General features: G+C 37.7%; 1 protein-coding gene across 3 annotated transcripts; it reads left to right on the forward strand.

The window, feature by feature from the left end:
- Positions 1 to 23,810, forward strand: FAM221A (family with sequence similarity 221 member A). Of its 3 annotated transcripts, none has more exons than XM_024755060.1 (7): positions 1 to 73; positions 2,918 to 3,091; positions 6,148 to 6,338; positions 8,382 to 8,588; positions 13,022 to 13,129; positions 16,243 to 16,325; positions 23,485 to 23,810. In XM_024755060.1, exons 1-7 carry the CDS (start codon positions 9 to 11, stop codon positions 23,551 to 23,553), a joined length of 897 nt encoding a protein of 298 aa, XP_024610828.1. In that variant the 5' UTR covers positions 1 to 8; the 3' UTR covers positions 23,554 to 23,810. The 3 variants fall into 3 exon arrangements, with proteins under 3 accessions (XP_024610828.1, XP_024610829.1, XP_024610830.1); XM_024755061.1 differs by lacking the exon at positions 23,485 to 23,810 and adding an exon at positions 23,202 to 23,476; XM_024755062.1 differs by lacking the exon at positions 13,022 to 13,129.
- Positions 23,811 to 24,065: the final 255 nt, after the last annotated feature.

Below are 24,065 nucleotides of genomic sequence, written 5' to 3' on the forward strand. Positions count from 1 at the left end.
CGACCGCCATGGAGCGGCTGACGTTGCCCGCCGGCAGCGCGGCGGCCGTGGACGAGTACCTGGAGTACCGGAGGTGAGGCGGTGGCTCCGCGGGGCCAGGAGGCCCCGGTCAGGCCCGGTCCCTCTCGCTGGAGGAGCTCTGGAGGCGCGGGCGGGCCCGGCCCCCGTCGCGGGAGGAGCGCTGGAGGCGCAGGCAGGGGCCCAGCGCTGGCTCGCGGGGGCTCCCGGAATCCCTCACCGGGCTGGTGGGGGAAGCTTACATTGACTGCAGGTTTTCTCTTTCTGTAATTAAATATTGTACTGACACGCAGTTCTATTCTAATAAGTTTCTTCCGAGGCAATTTAAAAGGCCTCCCGCTCTGACCTCTTTGAGGAAGGATTATTAACTAGATTTATGCAAAGATCCTTTTTTTGGTGTGTTCTTCTAAACTGCCAGTGTAGATTACACATTGAGTACTCGGGGCCTGTAAAAGCAGACATCAAGTTTGCATGTTAACTTAGTAATAGGGTAAGTTGTGAACTTCTAAACGTGCTCCCAACCCTGAGGGGCAGGTTTTAAGAGAAAGACACTGGTGTAGTGTTGGTGGTTCTGGAGAAACTCTTCTCTGGAAACTGGAAGTGCAGCCGCTCCTAGGGATTTAGGGAGTGATTCACTGTCTGGGGCCCTGACAAAGACCGATGCACCTGTAGCGATGTGTTTTTCCGGTCTACCAAGAAAGTTTTTTTTTTTTTTTAATGTCTTTATTGGAGTATAATTGCTTTACAGTGGTGTGTTAGTTTCTGCTTTATGACAAAGTGAATCAGTTATACATATACATATGTTCCCATATCTCTTCCATCTTGCATCTCCCTCCCTCCCACTCTTCTAGGTGGTCACAAACCACCTAGCTGATCTCCCTGTGCTATGCCACTGCTTCCCACTAGCTATCTATTTTACGTTTGGTAGTGTATATATGTCCATGCCACTCTCTCACTTTGTCCTAGCTTACCCTTCCCCCTCCCCATATCCTCAAGTCCATGCTCTAGTAGGTCTGCATCTTTATTCCTGTCTTATCCCTAGGTTCTTCATGACCTTTTTATTTTTTCTTCTTAGATTCCATATATATGTGTTAGCATACGGTATTTGTTTTTGACAGTTGGGAAACTGGGTGAGTGGGAATTACTGGAGAGGGACAGGCAGGAGGAAGGGGAGTTGAGGCGTGTGTGTGTGTGTGTGTGTGTGTGTGTGTGTGTGTGTGTATAAGGGGGAAGTGAGACGATCGTATCCTCACCTGGGAAGCTTGAGCGGCCTGAAACCCAAGCCAGAGGAGTTGCTCTGCTTAAAGGTGGTCGCCCCACATTACTTGGGCAAATGAGTTCCTATCTGACTGCACTTCCCTCTGGCTGTCTAGGTGACATACTTTTGGGTAATGCCTAGAAATGCCTTGGTAATTCTGAGCCAGAAAAAGTGAGGGTGAGAAGCTTGATGGGTCAGGCCTCATTCCTGGTTCGGGTAACGCAAGGAGACTTGTGCCCAGAACAGCTTCCACCCAGCCCTCATGTAGGGCAGAGCGGGCTCTTTGAGGCTCCAAGTCTTACATTTCCTTGGGAGCAAGTTGCTGGGTCCTGATGTTGACTGATAACTTAGATATTTAGATATTCAGGTATGTGGAATGTGGGCTTTCAGTTGTAGTCTCTTGCCTGGCCCAGAAAATGTTAGGGCCTGGGAGGAAATTATTTTTCAAACATAAACTGCCTGGAATAATTCTCTAAAAGTTAGGGGCTTGCTGCTCAAAGTGTAGCAGTCAAGGCATCACCAGGGAGCATCACCAGGCCCTCTTCAGGCATTTTAATCTTAATCTGCATTTGAACTAGATTTCTTCGGGATTCTGTAAATAAAGTTTGAGCTACACTGGTTTAGAACTTAAAATCAAATGATCTCTTTCTTTAAAGATCTGCATTGATCTTAAGGTCTTTTTAGTACCTGTTGGTATACTTCTTGGTAGCTATAATAAAGTAAAGTGGCCCAAAACTTATCTCAGAATAAAATGCCCTTTGTTTTTATTTTTTTTACTATTGTGTATCTAAATTATTTAAGTAAGGAAGAAGCTTGTAATGGTTTCATAGCCTCTGAGTTGGTTTTATTTATCTACCTCAGGTAAAGGCTTGAAAGTATGGAAAAGAGTATGGATTGCACCAAAAATTATGTAGCATTCTGCAAACAACATTTTTCATGACTTTTAAAGGAGGTATTTTCAAGGATATATTTCTTCAATTTTAATTGTGCTTCCTTTTCCTCCAGGGAGTCCAATTCTTAATTTCCTAAGAAATTAAGAAATAGTGTTGGCTTAATTTTTCCCATAAAATTTTGAGGTCGGTCTTCTGGAATTAAACAATGTTGCACCTGATTACTCAATGCATATGTTGGGTTTGAGCTGGTGCAGATCCAAGGGTGTTTGTGGGTCCCATCTTAGTTTAAACTCCTGGCCAGGGTTTGGAGTCAGGTGTGGGCATTAGTTATGTTGTCTTCAGCGTCGATGTTTTTTGTACCATTTGTTTTTTGGGGGGGGCTATTGTTTAAGGAGGAAAATATTAGAATTTTTTAGCAGTTTGGGCTCCGGCTTTTAATGGGAAAAATGAGCATGTTTGCTTCAGAATCAAAGGAGAAACTGAGATGAATATGTGGTAATTCTCTAGTGGTAAACCTGGATCATTGAAGTCAGATGTTATGAATTCATTGACTTCCTTATTCATAATTCTCTTTTATATGGGAAGCAAAAGCTTTATTACTATTGTGTATAATTTTGCTATTAACATGAGCCTAAGTAAAAAAGCCGAAGCAGCGTTTCCTTTGACTATACAAGTATAGCTTAATTTTAGTATTTTTAACCTGGAAAATAAATCCACAAGGCTTAAGAGAAGTATTTTTTTGTTGTAGAATTGTTGGTGAGGATGATGGAGGGAAACTTTTTACTCCTGAAGAATATGAAGAATACAAAAGAAAAGTCTTACCTATGCGTTTACAGAACAGATTATTTGTGAGCTGGCGATCACCAACTGGAATGGATTGTAAACTTGTGGGTCCAGAGACACTGTGTTTTTGTACCCATAGGTAAGATATTTTATTGCTAAGGTTTCTGGTGATTAGGAAGTATAAAACTGTAGCAGAGCATATCTTCCTTCTATAAATACCATTATTGGTGATCATTGGAAAACATTTGAAAACAGGCTTTTATATACCAATAATATGCCAGAAATTATTTAAGGTTTTGGGGGGCTATATTTTAAAAATTTCTGTTGTATCAGATTAGAACTCATTATGGAGTTTATCACCTTAAGCATCTTTTGTCTTACCATTGGTTAGAAAGATATTGGTGCCCCTGTGGCTTTGCCAGGGATCTTTCAGTTAGGCTGGGGAACAGAGTCTGCCTCTCCCACCACTGGACAAGGTAGTAGAGGATGGGTCATCAGACTGCAGAGCTGATTTTATTTTTTTCTCTGCAGAAAGAGTTTATTTTATTTATTCATTTTCACCTTTCATTATGAACATTTTCAGACACACTCAATATTGGAGAGTATGGTGTAATCGACCCCCACATAGCCATTCTTCAGCTTACATAAGTTATGCAGAACTGATTTTAGAGTTGCTTGAGTTGAGCTACACTGAACAGGTTACCAATCTACAAATAGAAGCATTTCTCCTCACATTTACTAATCTCCCTTTACACTTTAAGAAGTGTGTTGTATGACTACCTTTCTCTTTTATTTACACACACACACACACACACACACACACTCACGCTTGTGAAGGATTGGTTCCAGAACCCACTGCGGACACCAAAATCTGGGGATGCTCGAGTCCCATAGCTGGGCCCTCCTGTCTGCAGATGTGGATTCAGCCACCCTCAGATCATAAACATAGTAGGAACACAATACGTGGCTGGTTTAATGCCCAGATGAGGAAGCCATGGATACTGAGGGCCTACTGCATATTTACTGAAAAAAAAAATCCGCAGTTTAAACCTGTATTGTTCAGGGGTCAACTGTGTGTGTGTGTGTGTGTGTGTGTGTATCTTTCTTTAAACAAAAATATAAGCACACAGCTTTTTATTATAAGTGGTCCTCTTCTGAGAAAAGCGCATGGAGGAAAGGAAATACATGAGGCTCCAACCATTGATGTATGTTACCTATACCTGAGGTTTGCATTTTGCTGTGTTTATCCTGTTCTACTTTAAATTTTGTGACTGTCACAGGTCTTAGTTGTAAAGCTCAAAAGGACAAAGCTGCTTCAAGGAAAAATCACAGAAACTATTACGTGGTTTTAGGTAACGACTTCAACTTTCTGTTCCAAAGGAACCATGGGAGAGCCACCCTGTTCTGATAGTTTCTGGGGCTCTTTCCTGAGGTACTCTGTGTAGTTGCTGTTTACAGACTTGCAGTTTGCTGGAGGTTGTTAGGCAGTTGCTAGGATAAGTCATGTTGTGTATAGATTGACTTGAAATTTATTTAGCAACCCCAAATAAAAACACTGTGGAGGAATGGAGGATGAGGGTTATGTTGATATCTTTCAGAAATGAAGAGGACTTTGGTAAATTTATGTTAGTTTTATCATTTATCCTTGTAAAAATTTAGTGCCAGTCTCATATCTATGTATAATTGTACAGCATGGAATTAACCTTCAAAAGTGACCCAACCCCACTTGGATGGAAAAGTTCTTTAGTACCAGTCACTCAGTGAGATCTCTGTCTGAATTAATATTTCCCTATTATGGATGTGAAACATTGGTTATTTAAGGAAAATGAGGGATATATAGAAACATAGGAAGAAGACTCACCACCTAAAGCCAGCTGCTGTTAATATGTTTTACTATGTTCATGTACTTTTTTCTTTACATAGTTCATTTAGTTGTTAATTATATGTATGTATAAATGTTGAACCAGTTTTTCATTACAGAATCATGGAAATGTTTCCACATGGTTCGTAGTAATTGCAAACAAGATTTTTAATACCTGCTTATATTCCAGCTAGTCCAGTGGTGTTCACTGTGTTTTCCCCAGAGCTATGACGGAGTCTCAGGGGCGTACCAGGTGGAAGGGCAAGTTAGGGGGAGGACAGACTCCAATTATGGCTCTTCGCCTTGCTTTAACCAATTCTGCTTCAATCTATTTTGTATAGTATTATGGTTCTGTAAAAGATTTTATTTAAAGAAAAGTTTTCACTGGTAAAAGAGTTTGAAAACTGTCTTCTAGTAATATACTTATCCATTCCCTTATTATGAGTATGCTTTATATATATTGCTATTGTAAGTACTGTTGCTAATGCTATCCTTATGCACAAAGCTCTTTATATACATGGAATAATTTTCTTAGGGTATATTCTTCAAAAATGAACCATCTAGGTTAAAGGATGCATCTTTTTATGTTTCTTGAAACCCTATTAAATGGGATTGGTTCTTTTGTAACACTCTTGACAGCACTGTGAAATATGTACAGTTAAGAAAACTTTGGCTCTCTTTGCTAAGTGAAAAATGGTATCTCGTTATTTTAACTTCTGTTACCTAGGATAATATTGAGAATAATAAATTTAATATTATTTTACTGAGTATCACTTAATGAGAAGGAAGCCAGTGGCCTGAGAAAATTAGGTACAGCATTTTAACAAAGAGCTTTGGCTTTGAAAGGTGTTGATAATTTATTTTGAAGTTTAAAGTTAAAAATTAAATTATATTAAAATAAATAGCATTATTATACGTTTATTGAACTTATTTCAATTTTAAGTAGCAAACCTGTGAAAATAAATGTAAATAATGCACTTTGATAAAAAGAATTTTCATGAAGAAGTTTTTTCATGCTCTTGGGTTGTGCTTCTTTATTAAAGAATCTGTAGTGGTATTTTAAGATAATTATTTGCTATTTCTTTGTATATTGTTGTGAAAATTCTTCTTAAATAATTAAAAGTAAAAATCTAGATGGGTGAAGATTTTTCTGACCAAAGCAACATAGCTGACAAATACTGCATGCAGGGGAGTGTATTTTCAACCTTACTGATAAGAACAATGAAAGAAAAATAAAAATGAAAAAGAATCATTTTGCATTTAACAGAACAGCAGTTGTCATTTCTGGCAGTACCTGCATTGTGCTTTTATTTCTTCTCTTTTATTTTTTTTAGGTATAAGCAACATAAAACTGACTTTGAAACGATTCCTCAGCAGCGCCCCATCAGTCTGCCTTGTCAAGTGACGGGCTGCCCATGCAGGGCTTACCTCTACGTGCCTCTGAATGGCATGCAGCCCATTCGCTGCAGGTGCAAGCACTTTGCTGATCAGCATAGTGCTGGGCCTGGCTTTATGTGCAATGCCTGTGAGTTACATTATGATAAACACACAAACAGAATGCTTTTATCTCCTTATTGAATGTTTAATGTGTCTCTGTGCCAGTTTCATTCAGCTACAGCGACATTAAACAACTAGGATGATGGATATCTACTCTAAAATTTTATTTTTGTGGAAAATCTCAGTTATTTATATGCTTTGCAGTCATCAACCTTAATCTCTAATCTCAACCTTAATCTCATGTAATTCAAATAAGTAATAGTAATAGATTTTAAAGAATCACTAGATGTGATCTGATTCAAATTTTTGAATTGTGGACGTTTTACCAACTGAATTCTATTTACAGAATAATAATCCTTAAAAAGGATTTTATAAGTCTAAAAAATTTGTATAATTTGCTGGCAGATTATTATGTTATTGCCTAAGACATAGATTGATGGGAAAAGCAAAATGTAACATGATGCTTTTAACACTTTGTAGGCAATAGCACCCGTATCTCGATACCTATACCCAAATCCCAGCCACCATCCCATATACCCTTCCTCTTCATCATCCTTTTAAAAACCCTTTGAAATAGATAGGATATATTTTTTTAATTCTTTTAAAAATTTTATTTTATTTTTACTTATTTATTTTTGGCTGCATTGGGTCTTCATGGCTGCGCACTGGCTTTCTCTAGTTTTGGCTAGCCGGGGCTATTCTTTATTGCGGTGTGCTGGCTTCTCATTGTGGTGGCTTCTCTTGTTTCAGAGCATAGGCTCTAGACACGCGGGCTTCAGTAGTTGTGGCACACGGGCTCAGTAGTTGTGGTTCACGGGCTCTAGAGTGCAGGCTCAGTAGTTGTGGCACATGGGCTTAGTTGCTCTGCGGCATGTGGGATCTTCCCAGACCAAGTCTCGAACCCGTGTCCCCTGCATTGGCAGGCGGATTCTTAACCACTGTGCAACCAAGGAAGCCCTAGGTAGGATTTTTTAAAAAATGGGTAAAATATTTTTCTTCAGGAGATAGTTTTTCCAGTTCTTTTTGTAGTATCTTGAATTGAAATCTTATGATGAAATATGTTATAAAACATTTTTAATGACAGTGGCAGAAATAAATATGTTTCACTGATGAAGTATGGAAGTATTTGAATAAAACTTATTTATTGTGTGCCTTGGTTCCCTTACACATTTGTCAGAAGTGTGAGTGTGTAAAGATTTTGTTAATGGTGTATTCTGGACTCCATTTCAATGTGGCTTGTTATTTTTTTTCTTTACAAACAGTAATTTTATTGATATGATTCACATACTATATAATTCATCCATTTTGAGGGTACAACCTAATGGGTTTTAATATATTCACAAAGTTGTGCAGTCATCACCACAGTAAGTTTTAGAATATTTTCATCACTCCAAAAAGAAATTCCGTATCAGTTAGCAGTCATTCCTATTTCTTCCTCCCCTCAGCTCTAGATGACCAATAATCTACTTTCTGTCTCTGTGGATTTGCCTGTTCTAGACATTTCATATAAGTGGAATCATGGAGTATGTGGTCTTTTCTGATTAGCATCTTTCACTTAGTGTAATGTTTTTATGATTCATCCATGCTGTAACATGCGTCAGTACTTCTTTCCTTTTTGTTGTTAAACAGTATTCTGTTGCATCTTTCTATGTCTTTGGATTGGCCTTCCAATATGGCTTTTATGGGGAATTGACCCACAGAGACGTTTCCACATTATTTCTTCACCACTGGGTTGTCCCCCCCCATACCTGCTTTTAACTCAGTATTTGAGGAGAGGGCCTGTATTTCCTGGCTCTCCAATGTTTAGCTCAGTTTCCTTTAGTCCTGATTGGTTTTTCCAATTTTTTCTTTTTTGCTATGGACTCTCTTACCATTTTAGCATCTTTTAAAAGTAAGAGCAGTGGCTGGGAGGGAGTGAGTTCAGGGGCTAGGGGTAAGAGGTACAGGGGCCAGAGCACAGTGTATGAGGGATCCAGATTCAGGTGATTTTGGCCAAGCTAAGTGGTTTATAGGGCATACAGCTCATTACCTATATTTTAAAATGTTTAACTTGGTTTACATCTTGATTCAGGTTCTCAGTGTTCAGGATTCCATAGCTGCTTCACTTGTGCTTGTGGTCAGCCTGCATATGCCCATTACACAGTAGTGGAAACTAAGGAAGAAAGACTGGCTCAGAGAAAACCGGTGGGACGGGACGTTCCTTATGCAGCAATGGGAGGATTAACTGGCTTTAGCTCGCTGGCAGAAGACTACATGCGATTAGATGACAGTGGAATTGGTAAGTGACGATATATGAACTGTGAGCTTGTCATATTGTGCTAACACAATATGTGTTATGTGTGCTAACAATAATGAAGCCTTGTATTTGTTTTGCACTTTAAGTTCTTCATGTTATTTTCAAAAAATATTCTCTCATTTGATTTTTATTTTTTTAAAAAGATTTTATTGTCACTATCCGATGTATGATTATTACAGAAAAATTAGAAAACATAAAAGATCACTCCTACCCCAATACTCATACCGAAATCCCAACTCACAACCCCATTGTTTGTAATAGCGGAATAATAATTTGTTTTATTTGATATGATACAGTTTACCTGTTATCCTATTGTATGTAATTTTTGCCATTATAACCATCTCATTTTGGAAACATAGGCTTTTGTCCATGTGTGTATATACATACATGTGTGTACATGTTATCACATCTGTAGTAATATATGATCATATGCATGTATGTCTACATGTATGCACACAAATATATCCACTTGCATATATAAAAACTTAAAGTAATATACAGAGAAGTTTAATTGGATATATCTCAAACTATTGAAGGTAGCTGGATCCTTCTGGGAAAAAGAACTATGGTTCCTATCTACTTTAAATACTTCTATGTGTGTGGATTTTTTTTTTCATAAAAAGCATGTATTACTTTTATTTTTTTCATTACAAAGATTACAAAAACATAAATCAATATTTTCTTGTTAAAACAGATTCCAACAAGTCCCCCTTGAACACTTTTCTTAACCCCAGATGCTTTCCTAGAGGGTAATTTGCTGTCATCAATTGATTTGTATTTCTCTTTTTAACGTACATTTTTATAATGTAAACGTACATTTACTTTTTTTAAACTTAGAATAATTTTTGAAGGCCTATTATATCAGGATATACAAATCTACTTATATTTTAACTGCTTCGTAGTATTCCACACTATAGATATATATCAGTTTTCTGAACCATTTCCTTGTTCATGGCATTTAGATTGTTTCCATTTTATTTTTTTGCCTTTACAAACATCGTGCCCGCCAAATCCTTGAACTTGCTTCCTTGTGTACTATGTGAATTTGACTCTAAGGCAGATGGAGAGAAGTAGAATTGTTGGGTTGAAGAGTATGCATGTGTGAAATTGTAATACGTTCTGTCGAATTGCCCTCCAAAAATGCTGTACTTGTTTATACTTCCTTTAGTGATGTTTTAGCTTACCTATTTCCAAACATTTATGCTGATCATTGATGTCATTAAACTTAGTTTTTTTGCCAGTCTAATGTGTGAAAATGTTATCATTGTTTCAGTTCAGTTGATTTCCCTCATTATTAGTGAGATGAGAGTATTCTTATATTTAGTGTCCATTTTACTTTCTGTGAATTGTCTGTCCATATACTTTGCTTATTTTTATGTTTTTCTATTTTCTCATTGGTTTATAAGAAGTCTTCTTATATATTCTGTATACTAACCCTTTGTATTTATTTTGCAGATATTTTCTTCCAATATGTCATTTGTCTTTTGGGTTTTTTACTTCTTCTTGTTGTTGTTTTACAGTTTTTAAATGTAGGAAACAGGCCTTCCCTACTCTAATTTTATAAATATGTTCTCCTTCATTTTACTTTAATGCTTAATTTTTTTGCTTTTATGTTTAGCTTTCTTATGTATCTGGAATTTACTTTTTGTGAAAGTATGAGGTGTATATAACTTTGGTTTTTGTCCAGATCAATGGCAAGTTATACAAGTTATACAAACACCATTTTTCCCAAATAATTTGAAACTTTACCTTTACCATATTCTATTGTACTTTCTATTTTGTGCCATTGGCCTTAATTGCATATTTTTAATTATTGTTCTTCATAGTGTGCTTTGATAATTGATATGGTAAATTCTTCCTGTTTGTGTTCATTTTTCAGGATTGCCTTGATATATTTGTGCATTTTCTCTTCTAGGTTATTTTATAACTAGCTTGTTAAATTCCATAAATAAATCCTTTTTCAATTTTTATGGATACATGATTGTATTAGGCTCATGCAACAGTTACAGAAAACCCAGTTATCAGTGGCAAACAAAAAATGATGGTAATGATGTTGTTGATGATAATTACGACTTTGTACTGCGAGGCTTGTTCCAGCCTCTTTGTATCTATTACCTCATTTAATCCTCACAACAGCTCTGAGTTAGGTGCTATTATTAATCCTTTTTGCAGACGAGGAAACTCAGCACAGAGTAGTAAAACATCTTGTTCTGTGTTATTCAGCTAGTAAGTGGTAGGACTGGGTTCAACCCCAAAATTGTTCTGGGCTCATTAGTCAGACTCATTATTGTCTATTTCTGTGCGACTACCTTATTGTTTTCATTACTACAGCTTTATAATAAATTAATATGTATGACTTCATTTTTTTACTTTAGAATTTTCCTGACCTATTCTTCCCTTTTAATTCTTTCAGACCTTTGGCATTGTTTTTTAAAAACATTCTATTATTACAAAACTTTCTATTATTTTAGTTGAATATGTAGATTAATATAGGAAGATTTGCTGTTTTAAAATATTGAGTCTCTTCATTTCTTTGTCTTCCTCTGTGTAGCTTAGTGGAATTCTGAAGTTACCTTCATGGAAGTCCTGCACAATTCTTAATTTTATTTCTAGATATTTCATCGTTTTTATAGCTATCATATATGGATTTTTCCCTTCCTTTATATTTTCTAGCTGATTATTGTTTGCTTATGGAAAAGGAAATGTTGTATGCTGCTTTTGTTACCAGTCATTATTACTTAATCTTAAGATTTTAAATGTATATCTTTAGTTGATTTTGCATATACAGTTGACCCTTGAGCAACAGGGCTTTGAACTGCAAGGGTCCATTTATACATGGATTTTTTTTCAGTAGCAAACACTATGATACTATACAATCTGTAGTTGGTTGAATCTGCAGATATGGAACCGTGGATAACGGAAGGCTGACGGTAAAGTTATATGTGGATTTTGACTGCGTGAAGGGTCGGCACCCTTAACCCCTGCACAGTTCAAAGGTCAACTGTAATGATAGTTTTGCTTCTTCCTTTCCAATGTTTATGACTCTTCTTACTCTTTGACCAATCAGAATGACTGGTACTTTCAGAACAATGCTAAGTAATAGTGTTAGTAGCCGGCATCTTTGCCTTTTTGTGACTTCTGGTATTTTATCACTTAAGTATCTTTATCATAGAAAGAAAAAAAAACTTTTCCTTCTGGCCTCTGCTGGAAGGTGGGGTGAGGAAAGATGAGAACGAGGAGAGGAAACATAAGATGTTTTTGTCTTGATTTTAGATGTAGGGGAGCCCGGAGCAGAGGGACGTCTGCTCCATTAGCCATGTAGAGTCCTGGACAGAGATGATCTTTTGCTGGAATTTGTTCCTTTGTGATACTGAAGGAGCCTGTAGTAATTCCCAGCTCCTGTGGGGTGCTTGGAAGGCAGGTGAGCTGTGAGGCAGTGGGCCTGCCATAGCATCTGTCATAGCAAGGGGCCAAAGGTGACTGCAGAGCAGAGCTAGATGTGGTTCCCCTGAGCTCTGGGGGATTCGGTAGAAAAAGTGGCAGGCAGCTGAGAGGTCTGTACTTCTAGTGAGAGCGTGTGAGGCTACCAGGCCCTACCAAGCTGAGAGACTAAATTGCAACTTTTCCCAGCCTTTAGCGTTTGAGATCAGTAGCACACACGGCCACCAGAGAACACACAAGGACCTGGCTGGACCTGAGCCCCTTTCTCTGATCTTCCCACAGGTCACAAGAGGGAGGAGCTGGGGAAGGAGGGGTGCAGGAATCTGAAAGGCTGAGCAATTGTCCCACACTATTCACTTTATAGGAAAGGACTAAGAGTTTATTTCCTTCTCTCTACCCGTGGATGGGGATAGGCATGTGGGGGAGGGGTGGTTTGTGAAGAAGTAGAGGACTTATTAATTTTTTCTGCAGCTTCCTTCCTTTCGGTCCAAAAGTGAATGTAGCAGTTGGTCTTTGTAGTTTGTGGTTTAGGATTATGTTTGTTTCCCCATTTCATTGAAGGAGTTTTCTTTATTTTTTCATATTTTGTTTTTAGATGGTTTCCCAGTAAGGAATAGAGGAAAAATACACTTATTCTATCCTCTTTAACTAGAGGTTTTTAAATTCTGAATGTCTTGCTTTTGATAATGTTTTGTGATTATGTTAAGGTCTTATACTTCTTTGCTGACATACAATTACATTCGTGCATTTTTTTTTTTCTGTGAGAAAGTTCTCTGAGAAATGCAGAAGTACTTTTATCCATTTACCTTTACCTTATATGGCAAAAATTTATATAAACAAAAATTTTCATTGTACAGAAAGGATTTTTATAATGATTCTGCTTGGGGCTCTAATTTATTTCACATTTGAAATAACTTCTTTGTATCCTAACAAATAAAGGTTTAATTTTCATTCTTCACATATTTTATTCTCAGGTGCACCTTCAGGTGAATTTTTAGACTCTCCAGTTACAGCCATGGACCACCCATTTCTAAAAGCATTTCAAGCATCATCTAGCTCTTCTCCAGAAACACTAACAGATGGTAATGAAATTAAATCGAGAAATATTTTTGGATGTAGTAAAGAATATAGATTGATACATTTTCCAGATTACTCTTTTTTTCCAGTATTACCACAATTTGATTACCATTTCACTTTTATATTGTCCAGACACTGAGAAAAAGCAATAATCTTCATTTTAATTGGGAAAAAATTGTTAAATCTTGGAATTATGAGGATTCTGATAATACAAAAATTTGGAGTTTTAAAACCTTATTCTGGGACATGTTATTGCTTTGATCTGAATAAGAGAGCCCTCTAGTGGACTAATTGCCTTGATCCTTTAGGCTCTCCCAAACAAGGTGTAATCCCTTGATAATTATAGATTAGCAAGGTTTTACCATTTATAAATTGCACATAAAAATGAATAAAGTTCATTTTTATACATTTTTAAGTATTCTATTTCCTTTATTGAAAACAAGAATAAAAACGAAGAAGGAATTTGTATGATTTATGAGGTATTTAATATTTTAAAATATTCTGAAATGAGAATTTTCTTTGATTTATTTGTGTTTTCATACAACCTTTTCATGTACACTGACTTTTTGCGCAAGGGATTTGCACAATGAAGTAATTATAAGATGTAGATAGAAGTAAGAAATCAAAACAAAAGAAAAGGACACAATTGTGTCACTTTTTTTTAGTGAGGTATAGTCGATTTACAGTATTATATTCCTTTCAGGTATACAACATAGTGATTCAGAATTTGTATAGATTATACTCTATTTAAAGTTGTTATAAAATATTGGCTATATTTCCTATGCTGTACGATATATCCTTGTAGCTTATTTATATGTAGTAGTTTCTGTCTCTTAATCCCCTTCCCCTATCTTGCCCCTCCCCAATTTCCCTCTTCCCACTGCTGACCACTAGTTCATTCTTGATATCTGTGAGTTGTGTCAACTTTCAAAGTTGATGTAACTATTACATTAAGCTGCAGTTTTGACTGAGTTGTAGTGGTAGCCAAGGTACAAAAAGGAAGGTGAGATCAGTTAAATACTTTTCCTTATTAGAAAGGAGGAGCCATGAATTCCTCGGTGCACAAGAAAGTTGTACCAGTGCTGGATTTTTTTTTAAATAAATTTATTTATTTGTTTTTATTTTTGGCTGCGTTGGGTCTTCGTTGCTGCGCGCGGGCTTTCTCTAGTTGTGGAGAGTGGGGGCTACTCTTCGTTGTGGTGTGAGGGCTTCTCATTGCAGTGGCTTCTCTTGTTAGGAGCACGAGCTCTAGGCACATGGGCTTCAGTAGCTGTGGTACGCGGGCTCAGTAGTTGTGGCTCATTGGCTCTAGAGCGCAGGCTCAGTAGTTGTGGCACATGGGGTTTCTTGCTCCATGGCATGTGGAATTTTCTGGGGCCAGGGATCGAACCCGTGTCCCCTACGTTGGCAGGTGGATTCTTAACCACTGCGCTACCAGGGAAGCCCCCCAATGCTGGATTTTAAAGAAATTTATGTAGTGACCCTCAATGATGCAGTAGCCCAAGGTTTTCAAAAACTTTTTTTCAGCAAATGCAGCCTCTGGTTGGTTAATTCTGATACTTACCTTTGATAAAGTGGTAATATCCCATTTTACCAGATAAATGGTAACATACCATTTATTAAAATGTAACTCAGTGAAGGTAATTCTGCAAGAAGCTTAGGTCAGATGGTCCAGTGTGATCCAGGGAAATACCCAGGGTTTACAGACAAATGGATAGAGAGCATATATTCTAAGCAATTTTTCTTGTTTTTCTCAACAAGGTTTGTATTAGGTAGTTGTTGGCAGTGTGGTTATACTCTGTGGTGATCATCTGGAGTCATATGATTTTTGTGTTGCTGGTTGAGGGTGAATTCATATGCTTTAAAAAGAAGAACAGGTGTTCAGGTTAATATTCTATTTTGGATGTGAAGGGACCCAACCAAGACATTCACCTGAAATGAAGGTGAACTTTTCCATGGAATTAGGTGCTTGGCTTACCTACAAGGAAAACCAGATTTTCCTTCCTGAAGCGATTTTAAGTTCCTTTCAGCACATAAACTAGTTCTTGACAAGGTATAAAAAAAGTAAATACCATGGAAATGGTTAAAATTATTTTAGTTTTGAAAAATTTCAAAGCAGGAAGTAGCATCACTTTTGGTTGCCTACACAAACTCTCTTAGTCTGTTCAGATGGCTGTAACAAAATACCATAGACTGGGTTGCTTATAAACAGCAGAAACTTATTTCTCACAGTTCTGGAGGTGGGGAAGTCCCAGATAAAGTTGCCAGCATGGTTGTGTTCTGGTGACAGTGCTCTTCCTGATTCATAGCCAGTGCCTTCTCCTTGTGTCCTCACATGGTAGAAGGGTCTCTTTTATAAGAACACTAATCCCATTCATGAGCGCTCCACCCTCATGATCTAAGTACCTCCCAAAGGCCCCACCTCCTAGGACCATCACATTGAGCATTAGGATTTCAACATATGAATTTTGGGTGGTGGGGGGAGGGGGCAGGAACACAAACATTCAGACCTTAGTGCAAACCTTCAGTAGTTACTTCTGCGCATTATCTGTTACAGTGTTACATGAATTTCTAGCTATAAAATTTAAAAAGTAGTTGAACAAAGCTAAATGAGCTCTGATGTGAAATAGCTATATGGTGTAATTTAATATGAACCACTGGAATATTTGGAGAATGTTTACCAATGAACATTACTTTTGTCTTATGATGCCCTGCTTTCTGAAAAAGAGGGAGTAGGATCAATGATTCATTTAGATCATTTCTGGTTTGAAAAACACAAAATAATCACTCAGAAGGAGGAAAGTTTTTTTTCTGTTTTTTATTTCAGAAGAATTTATAATTATATGAGTACAGTTGACTCTTGAACAACACAGCTGGGTTAGGGACCCCCCACCCCTGTGCAGTTGAAAAATCCTCGTATAAGTTTACAGCTGGGCCTCTGTATCCACAGTTCCTCTGTATCCACGGTTCCTCCACATCTGCAGATTCAACCAACCCAGGAGCATGCAGTAGTGTAGTAGGTATTTTTTGAAAAAAATCTGAGTATAAATGGATACACAGTGCAAACCCATGTTGTTCAAGGGTCAACTGTACTTAGATTTTTCTTTTTCCTTACTAGTAGGTACAAGCAGTCAAGTTTCTTCCTTAAGGAAACCTGAAGAGGACGATATGGCTTTCTTTGAAAGACGATACCAGGAAAGGGTAAGTCTGTAGGAAAACCTGCTTACATTAAGCATTTACTTATAACAGAGGTACTGTAGAACAACTATATATTGATTGTGGATCATCATTAAAAATAATTTATAACGTCTGCTTATAGCTAGTGTTAGGCCTTGAGGCTTATTTAGAACAATTCAGAGAGAAACAGGACTAATGAATATGATAATTTATGGAGGTCATAAAGATTGACTAAATATACACATAAAACTGTCAATAAAAAAAAAAAAAAACTGTCAATAATAAAGATCAACCTGAGCAGATTTGTAAATTATATATATGTTGAATTCTTTTTTTAAAATTAAGTAATTTATTTATCTTTGGCTACGTTGGGTCTTCATTGCTGTGCGCAGGCTTTCTGTGGTTGTAGTGAGTGGGGCCTACTCTGTTGTGGTGTGCGAGCTTCTCATTGCAGTGGCTTCTCTTGTTGCAGAGCACAGGCTCTAGGCACGCGGGCTTCAGTATTTATGGCACGTGGGCTTACTAGTTGTGGCTTGTGGGCTCTAGAGCGCAGGCTCAGTAGTTGTGGTGCATGGGCTTAGTTGTTCCATGACATGTGGGATCTTCCTGGACCAGGGATCGAACCCATGTCCCCTGCATTGGCAGGCGGATTCCTAACCACTGGGCCACCAGGGAAGTCCTTGTATATTGAATTCTTAATGTATAGTATTTCTTCTCCTTAGTGGCTTCTAGGTATAGGCAGACTCAAGTTAGAATTACCCAATAGCCTTTAAGAAGCAGAACACTAAACATAAACATATTTTAACAATTTTCAGGGCCCAACAACTAGTGTTGATGTGTTCCCTGCTTTCAGTAATGATAATTTTCATCAGTTCACCACCACACCATAAACTCCTTGGGGATAAGTATAGTATTTTTTATTATTTGTATTTTCCCCAGAACTAAGTACAGTGCCTTGTACATAACATGTTTTCAATAAATATTTATGGAAAATTGAAAAGATAAATACAGGTGTAATTGATATTTGCTTTCACACGTCATTTACTTACACATGTGATGTGTTTCATGTCAGTGTTCATATTTGAAAGTTTTGTTTTGTTCTTGTTTATTGCCAGGTGAGGGGATGCTGGCTTGATGAGGCATGGGGGATTGTATCTAGCCATATGGTACATTCCCCAAAGTGCTTTCCTTAGGATTATTTCATAGTTGCTTTGTGGGCATTCATTGTCTCTCTGACTAGGTAGTAAGTGCCATGAAAGTAAAGACACTCATCACTTTTTGTTGTATTCTCTACAACTCTTAAACAAGAGCTTGTTGAGTAACTAAAGGTGTGGAAAAAGGAGACCATTAAATAAATACACCATCCAAGGGCAGAGGAAGTGAGTAGGGGACAGAGAGATTAGCATATCTTTCCTAATGAAGAACTTTAAAGTAAAGGGGGACAGTCCTTGGTATGACTTAAGGCAGTGATAAATATTGTCTGTACTATAGCCATTCATCATATGTGGCTATATATGTCTAAATTTAAATAAATTAAAAATTATTTCCTCAGTCACACTAGCCACGTTTCAGGGGCTCAGTAGCCACATGTGGCTAGTGGCTACCTTGTTGGGCAGTGCAGAAAGTTCTTATGGAAAGCTCTGATCTAAGAGAAAGAGGTGGTGGTAGAATTTCAGGGGGGAGGATGAAATAGAGTGAGGAAAGAAGAGGCTATGTTTGCAGCATCATCAAGGATAGACTTTTTTTGTGTGTGTGTGTGGTACGCGGGCCTCTCACTGTTGTGGCCTCTCCCGTTGCGGAGCACAGGCTCCGGACATGCAGGCTCAGCAGCCATGGCTCACGGACCCAACTGCTCCGCAGCATATGGGATCATCCCAGACCAGGGCACGAACCCGTGTCCGCTGCATCGGCAGGTGGACTCTCAACCACTGCGCCACCAGGGAAGTCCAAGGATAGACGTTTAATCAGATCAATCTGTGTTCTTAGAACACACACATTAACAGCTGAACTTTAGTTTTTCCTCATAGGCTTATGAGGGACAGGGTTCTAGAACTCCTTCCTTCCCTCCTCCAGGAGCTTGGGTAGTGTTGACTGCCTTGAAAAACATGCTGATGGTATTTGCTTGTGGCAAAGTAAAGGGGGTAGTTCTTATCTGTGAATGTTTTAGGGGATATACCTGGCCCATCCAGACTGCTTATTATAAATAGACCTACAATTTATGGATTTATGGGATGTGGTTTATAACTCTTCAGCCTGTGTGATTTATGGATTTATGAGATACAGCTTATAACCTCTCCAGCCTTTGTTATGGAGTATAAAAACTAAGAAACTCAAACCTAAACAACTTCCTCTGAGCTGACATGTATCATACACATTGTTAGTACTCATCTTTTACTCCAAAAAACTATGACAAGCACCACTGAGGGAAAAAGGATGATTAGGAAACTAAATCTGATGGGTTCAGGGCCCCATTAGAAAGCAGTGCTACATCTGAATCTGGTTTTGCTTGTATCCTTTACTACTCATTGGTATCATTGGGTGTGGGGAAGAATCTATGATTAGTGTGAATTGGTTTTGATAATTGAAGCCTTTGTGGTAACATAGTTTACTTTTACATATTATTAAAGAGTTGCTTCTTAGCTTCTGTAATATATCGGGTCAAATTATTTTCTTCCATTGTGGATGGCCTTTGGTCTCTTTTCCTCAATAAAGGAGAATTTTATTAAGGAAACAATTATTAAAGGTCAGCTAGGTGCAAGACGCTATGTTAATGCCAGGAAATTTAAAACAATATTTAAGGAGAGGGCAGACAGCAGAAGCAAGAACTACAGTCCTGCAGCCTGTGGAACAAAAACCACATTCACGGAAAGACAGACAAGATGAAAAGGCAGAGGGCTATGTACCAGATGAAGGAACAAAATAAAACTCCAGAAAATCAGCTAAATGAAGCAGACACAGGCAAACTTCCAGAAAAAGAATTCAGAATAATGATAGTGAAGATGATCCAGGACCTCGGAAAAAGAATGGAGGCAAAGATCGAGAAGATGCAAGAGATGTTTAACAAAGACCTAGAAGAATTAAAGAACAAACAAACAGAAATGAACAATACAATAACTGAAATGAAAACTACACTACAAGGAATCAATAGCAGAATAATGGAGGCAGAAGAACAGATAAGTGACCTGGAAGACAGAATGGTGGAACTCGCTGCTGCGGAACAGAATAAAGAAAAAAGAATGAAAAGGAATGAAGACAGCCTAAGAGACCTCTGAGACAACATTAAATGCAACAACATTTGCATTATAGGGGTCCCAGAAGGAGAAGAGAGAGAGAAAGGACCAGAGAAAATATTTGAAGAGATTATAGTCAAAAACTTCCCTAACATGGGAAAGGAAATAGCCACCCAAGTCCAGGAAGCACAGAGAGTCCCATACAGGATAAACCCAAGGAGAAACACGCCGAGACACATAGTAATCAAATTGGCAAAAATTAAAGACGCAGAAAAATTATTGAAAGCAACAAGGGAAAAACAACAAATAACATACAAGGGAACTCCCATAAGGTTAACAGCTGATTTCTCAGCAGAAATTCTACAAGCCAGAAGGGAGTGGCATGATATACTGAAAGTGATGAAAGGGAAGAACCTACAACCAAGATTACTCTACCCCACAAGGATATCATTCAGATTTGATGGAGAAAACAAAAGCTTTACAAACAAGCAAAAGCTAAGAGAATTCAGCACCACCAAACCAGCTCTACAACAAACGCTAAAGGAACTTCTCTAAGTGGGAAACACAAGAGAAGAAAAGGACCTACAAAAACAAACCCAAAACAATTAAGAAAATGGTCATAGGAACATACATATAGATAATTACCTTAAACATGAATGGATTAAGTGCTCCAACCAAAAGACACAGGCTTGCTGAATGGATACAAAAATAAGACCCATATATATGCTGTCTACAAGAGACCCACTTCAGACCTAGGGACACATACAGACTGAGACAAAGGATTAATCTCCAAAATATATAAACAGCTCATGCAGCTCAATATTAAAAAAAGAAACAACCCAATCCAAAAATGGTCAAAAGACCTAAATAGACATTTCTCCAGAGAAGACATACAGATGGCCCAGAAGCACATAAAAAGCTGCTCAGCATCGCTGATTATTAGAGAAATGCAAATCAAAAGTACAATGAGGTATCACCTCACACCACTTAGAATGAGCATCATCAGAAAATCTACAAATAAATGGTGGAGAGGGTGTGGAGAAAAGGGAACCGTCTTGCACTGTTGGTGGGAATGTAAATTGATACAGCCACTATGGAGAACAGTATGGAGGTTCCTTAAAAAACTAAAAATAGAATTACCATATGATCCAGCAATCCCACTACTGGTCATATACCCAGAGAAAACCATAATTCAAAAAGACACATGCACCCCAGTGTTCATTGCAGCACTATTTACAGTAGCCAGGTCCTGGAAGCAACCTAAATGCCCATGGACAGATGAATGGATACAGAAGATGTGGTACATATATACAATGGAATATTACTCAGCCATAAAAAGGCACGAAATTGGGTCATTTGTTGAGAGGTGGATGGGTCTAGAGACTGTCATACACAGTGAAGTAAGTCAGAAAGAGAAAAACAAATATCGTATATTAACTCATATATGTGGAACCTAGAAAAATGGTACAGATGAAGCAGTTTGCAGGGCAGAAATTGAGACACGGATGTAGAGAACAAATGTATGGCCACCAAGCGGGGAAAGCTACGGGGGTGTGGGGGTGGTGGTGTGATGAATTGGGCAATTGGAATTGACATGTATACACTGATGTATATAAAATTGATGACTAATAAGGACCTGCTGTATAAAAGAATTAAAAAAATTAGGGAGGAGAAAGAGGAGGTGTTTTTGCTCTTTGGATAATGTATTAGGTGGATGTATTTGCTAAGTACTATTTAAAATGAGTAAATGCTGCTTTGGCTTTTGTTGTTTGTTTAGCACATTTGATCTTTTTTGATGTTATTGCAAATGTAACACTTGGCCCTAAATGAGAGGGGTAAGGGGATTAGCATTTGAGTCCTTATTAGGTACCTAGATTTATATATATATATATATATATATATATATACACACACACATACATATATACATATATATGTATGTGTGTGTATATATATATGTATATATATATAAAATCTTATTTAAACCTTTAGAACAACCCTATTACATAGTGCCTATTACTATGACCTTTTTTACAAAGAACAAAACTGTTGGTTAGTAGTTTGCCTCAGATGGTTAATCAACAGTAGAGGTAGGATTCAGGTATTCTTCTGACTCCGAGGCCCATAATCTTTGCCTCAGAACAGAGTGTTCTTTGGGGGTCCTTCAGATGGCCTGTTGACCTTTACAGTGTACAAGAGTGATATGAGTGAACGATTTTTATTTATTTAATTTTTTGGCTGTGCTGCGCAGCATGGAGTATCTTAGTTCCCTGACCAGGGATCGAACTCGTGCACCCTGCAGGTAAGTGTGGAATCTTAACCACTGGACTGCAAGGGAAATCCCGAGTGTATGATTTTTGAATGAGGTTCCCAGCCAACTCAAAGAGGAGAGAGAGAGGGAGAAAATGGGGAAGAGACAGAGGTGAGATTCATTCACTTTTATTTTTAGGAGGTTACTTGCAGTTTGGTGAGATTGGGTAGACTGGTTTTGCCAGGCCTCTTCTGGTTTCCTTGTATTATTCCCATCATATTAGGAAGTAAGAGGCCTTGCCTCCACCCACCATGCCCCATATTTTCTCTCTCCTTCTTTTGCAGGGGTAAGGCAGTGGTGCTGCCTTGGAATTGGTGTGTGTGAGTGTGAGTGGCAGTAAAAGGAACGTGGGTTTTTTGTTCTATGGAGTCTTTTTTTTTTTTCCCAAGAAAAGGATTTATATGTTTCTAAAAGATCAGAAGGCTGCTGCTTAGGGTATGCAAGCTTCTTCTTTGTTTCAGTTACAGTGGAGAAAGACAACCTTCAGGAAGGTAACTGTTGAAATGTAGAAATCAGAATTAAAGGTAACTGTCCTTTAAGCAGTATGTGTTCCAGAGATAATCCAACTGGATTAGGTGTATCCTGTAACGCTGTAGGGAATGTGCATAGGCTGGATGTAAGGTTAGGCATTTAAGCTTTTCTTTTTTTTAACTTTAGTGGCAATTAAAATTAATTTAATCATTTTCCAAAGCAATATTCATTATATGTTATTTTTGTTAAAATGCTTTTGTAAAGTTGAAATCAAACAGTACTAGATGACTTTTTTAAAAAAATTTATTATTTTTGGCTGCGTTGGGTCTTCGTTGCTGTGTGCAGGCTTTCTCTAGTTGTGGCGGCTCTTCTTGTTGCGGAGCACGGGCTCTAGGCACGTGGGCTTCAGTAATTGCAGTACTTGGGCTCAGTAGTTGTGGCTCGTGGGCTCTAGAGCGCAGACTCAGTAGTTGTGGCACACAGGCTTAGTTGTTTCACAGCATGTGGGATCTTCCTGGAGCAGGGCTCGAACCCGTGTCCCTGCATTGGCAGGTGGATTCTTAACCACTGCGCCACCAGGGAAGTCCCTGATTACGTTTTTAATTAAAAAATTTTGTCATTCTTTGACTGTGTTTGAGATACACACACACATACACACACATATACACACACACATACTCACACACTGCGATAGAGACAGAGCCTTTGACAAGACCCCTCTCTGCAGGGTTCTCGCTTTTGTGCTCATTCTCTGAGTCCTCTGTTCAGTCAGCACTCCTCAAATCTCTCCCGTGTGCTGGGCTGTGTGTGTGAAGGGGTGTGTGTGTGTGTAAGTGAGACTCTCTATCTCTTCCCCCTCCTTCTGACCCATTCTCTCTCTGTCTCTAGGGTGTTAATGAAGTCTGCCCTGTCTCTGAGAGAGAAGAAGAGAGGAAACACAGGAGGGAGAGGAGTTGAGAGCTTGCATACCCCAACAAACCATATTTTAAAAATGCAGTTAGGTCCCTTCAACAATCAGATTGTGGCTTTAGTATTTAGCAGCTTAATAACCGCTAGGTGTGTAAAATGGCTGTGATAAATAAGACATGAACCCAAATGAGGTATGTGCAACTTTATTTTTCTTTAGGATGTTTTACAAATTATTATATCAACAAATATTTTAAATTTTCAGATAAAAATGGAAAAGGCTGCTAAGCAGAAAGGAAAAGCACCATTGCCATCAACTACAAAATCTTCATGAAGACTACTGGGGAAATTAAAACCAGCATCCAAATATGTCTTTTGTGTGTTAATTATTTAAGTATAATAATACAATTTATTTTTCCTCAAATAATTTACTTCTTTTTCTGTGTAAAAATATCTTTTTGAATGTTTCCTTAATTTATTTAAGTGAAAATACCTTATACTACTTTTGTCAAAATTCATGATTTATTACTTTATATAAACTTTTTATCTCTCCTAACAAATGAGGTTATTTTTATATTAGCCAAAAGCTTAAAGTACGGTAAATATTTTTAGTTTATAATAGTTTAACTTTTTCAGGCTATTTTAAAAATTAAAGATATTATTGAGCGTTTTGAACAAATATATTTCATTCAAAATAGTTACATGAATATCCTTAATTTTTATTTTTCAAACTTCATAATGTTGATTTGTTTTAAAATAAAAAAGTGTATTTTAAAATTATGTAATCATTTTCTGGTGGTATCTAATGATTTTTAAGTTGTTTTGTTAACTATGCATTGTTTATAA

Source organism: Neophocaena asiaeorientalis, unplaced genomic scaffold (genome assembly GCF_003031525.2).
Source record: "Neophocaena asiaeorientalis asiaeorientalis breed wild unplaced genomic scaffold, Neophocaena_asiaeorientalis_V1.1 scaffold36, whole genome shotgun sequence".
Classification (NCBI taxonomy): Eukaryota; Metazoa; Chordata; class Mammalia; order Artiodactyla; family Phocoenidae; genus Neophocaena; species Neophocaena asiaeorientalis.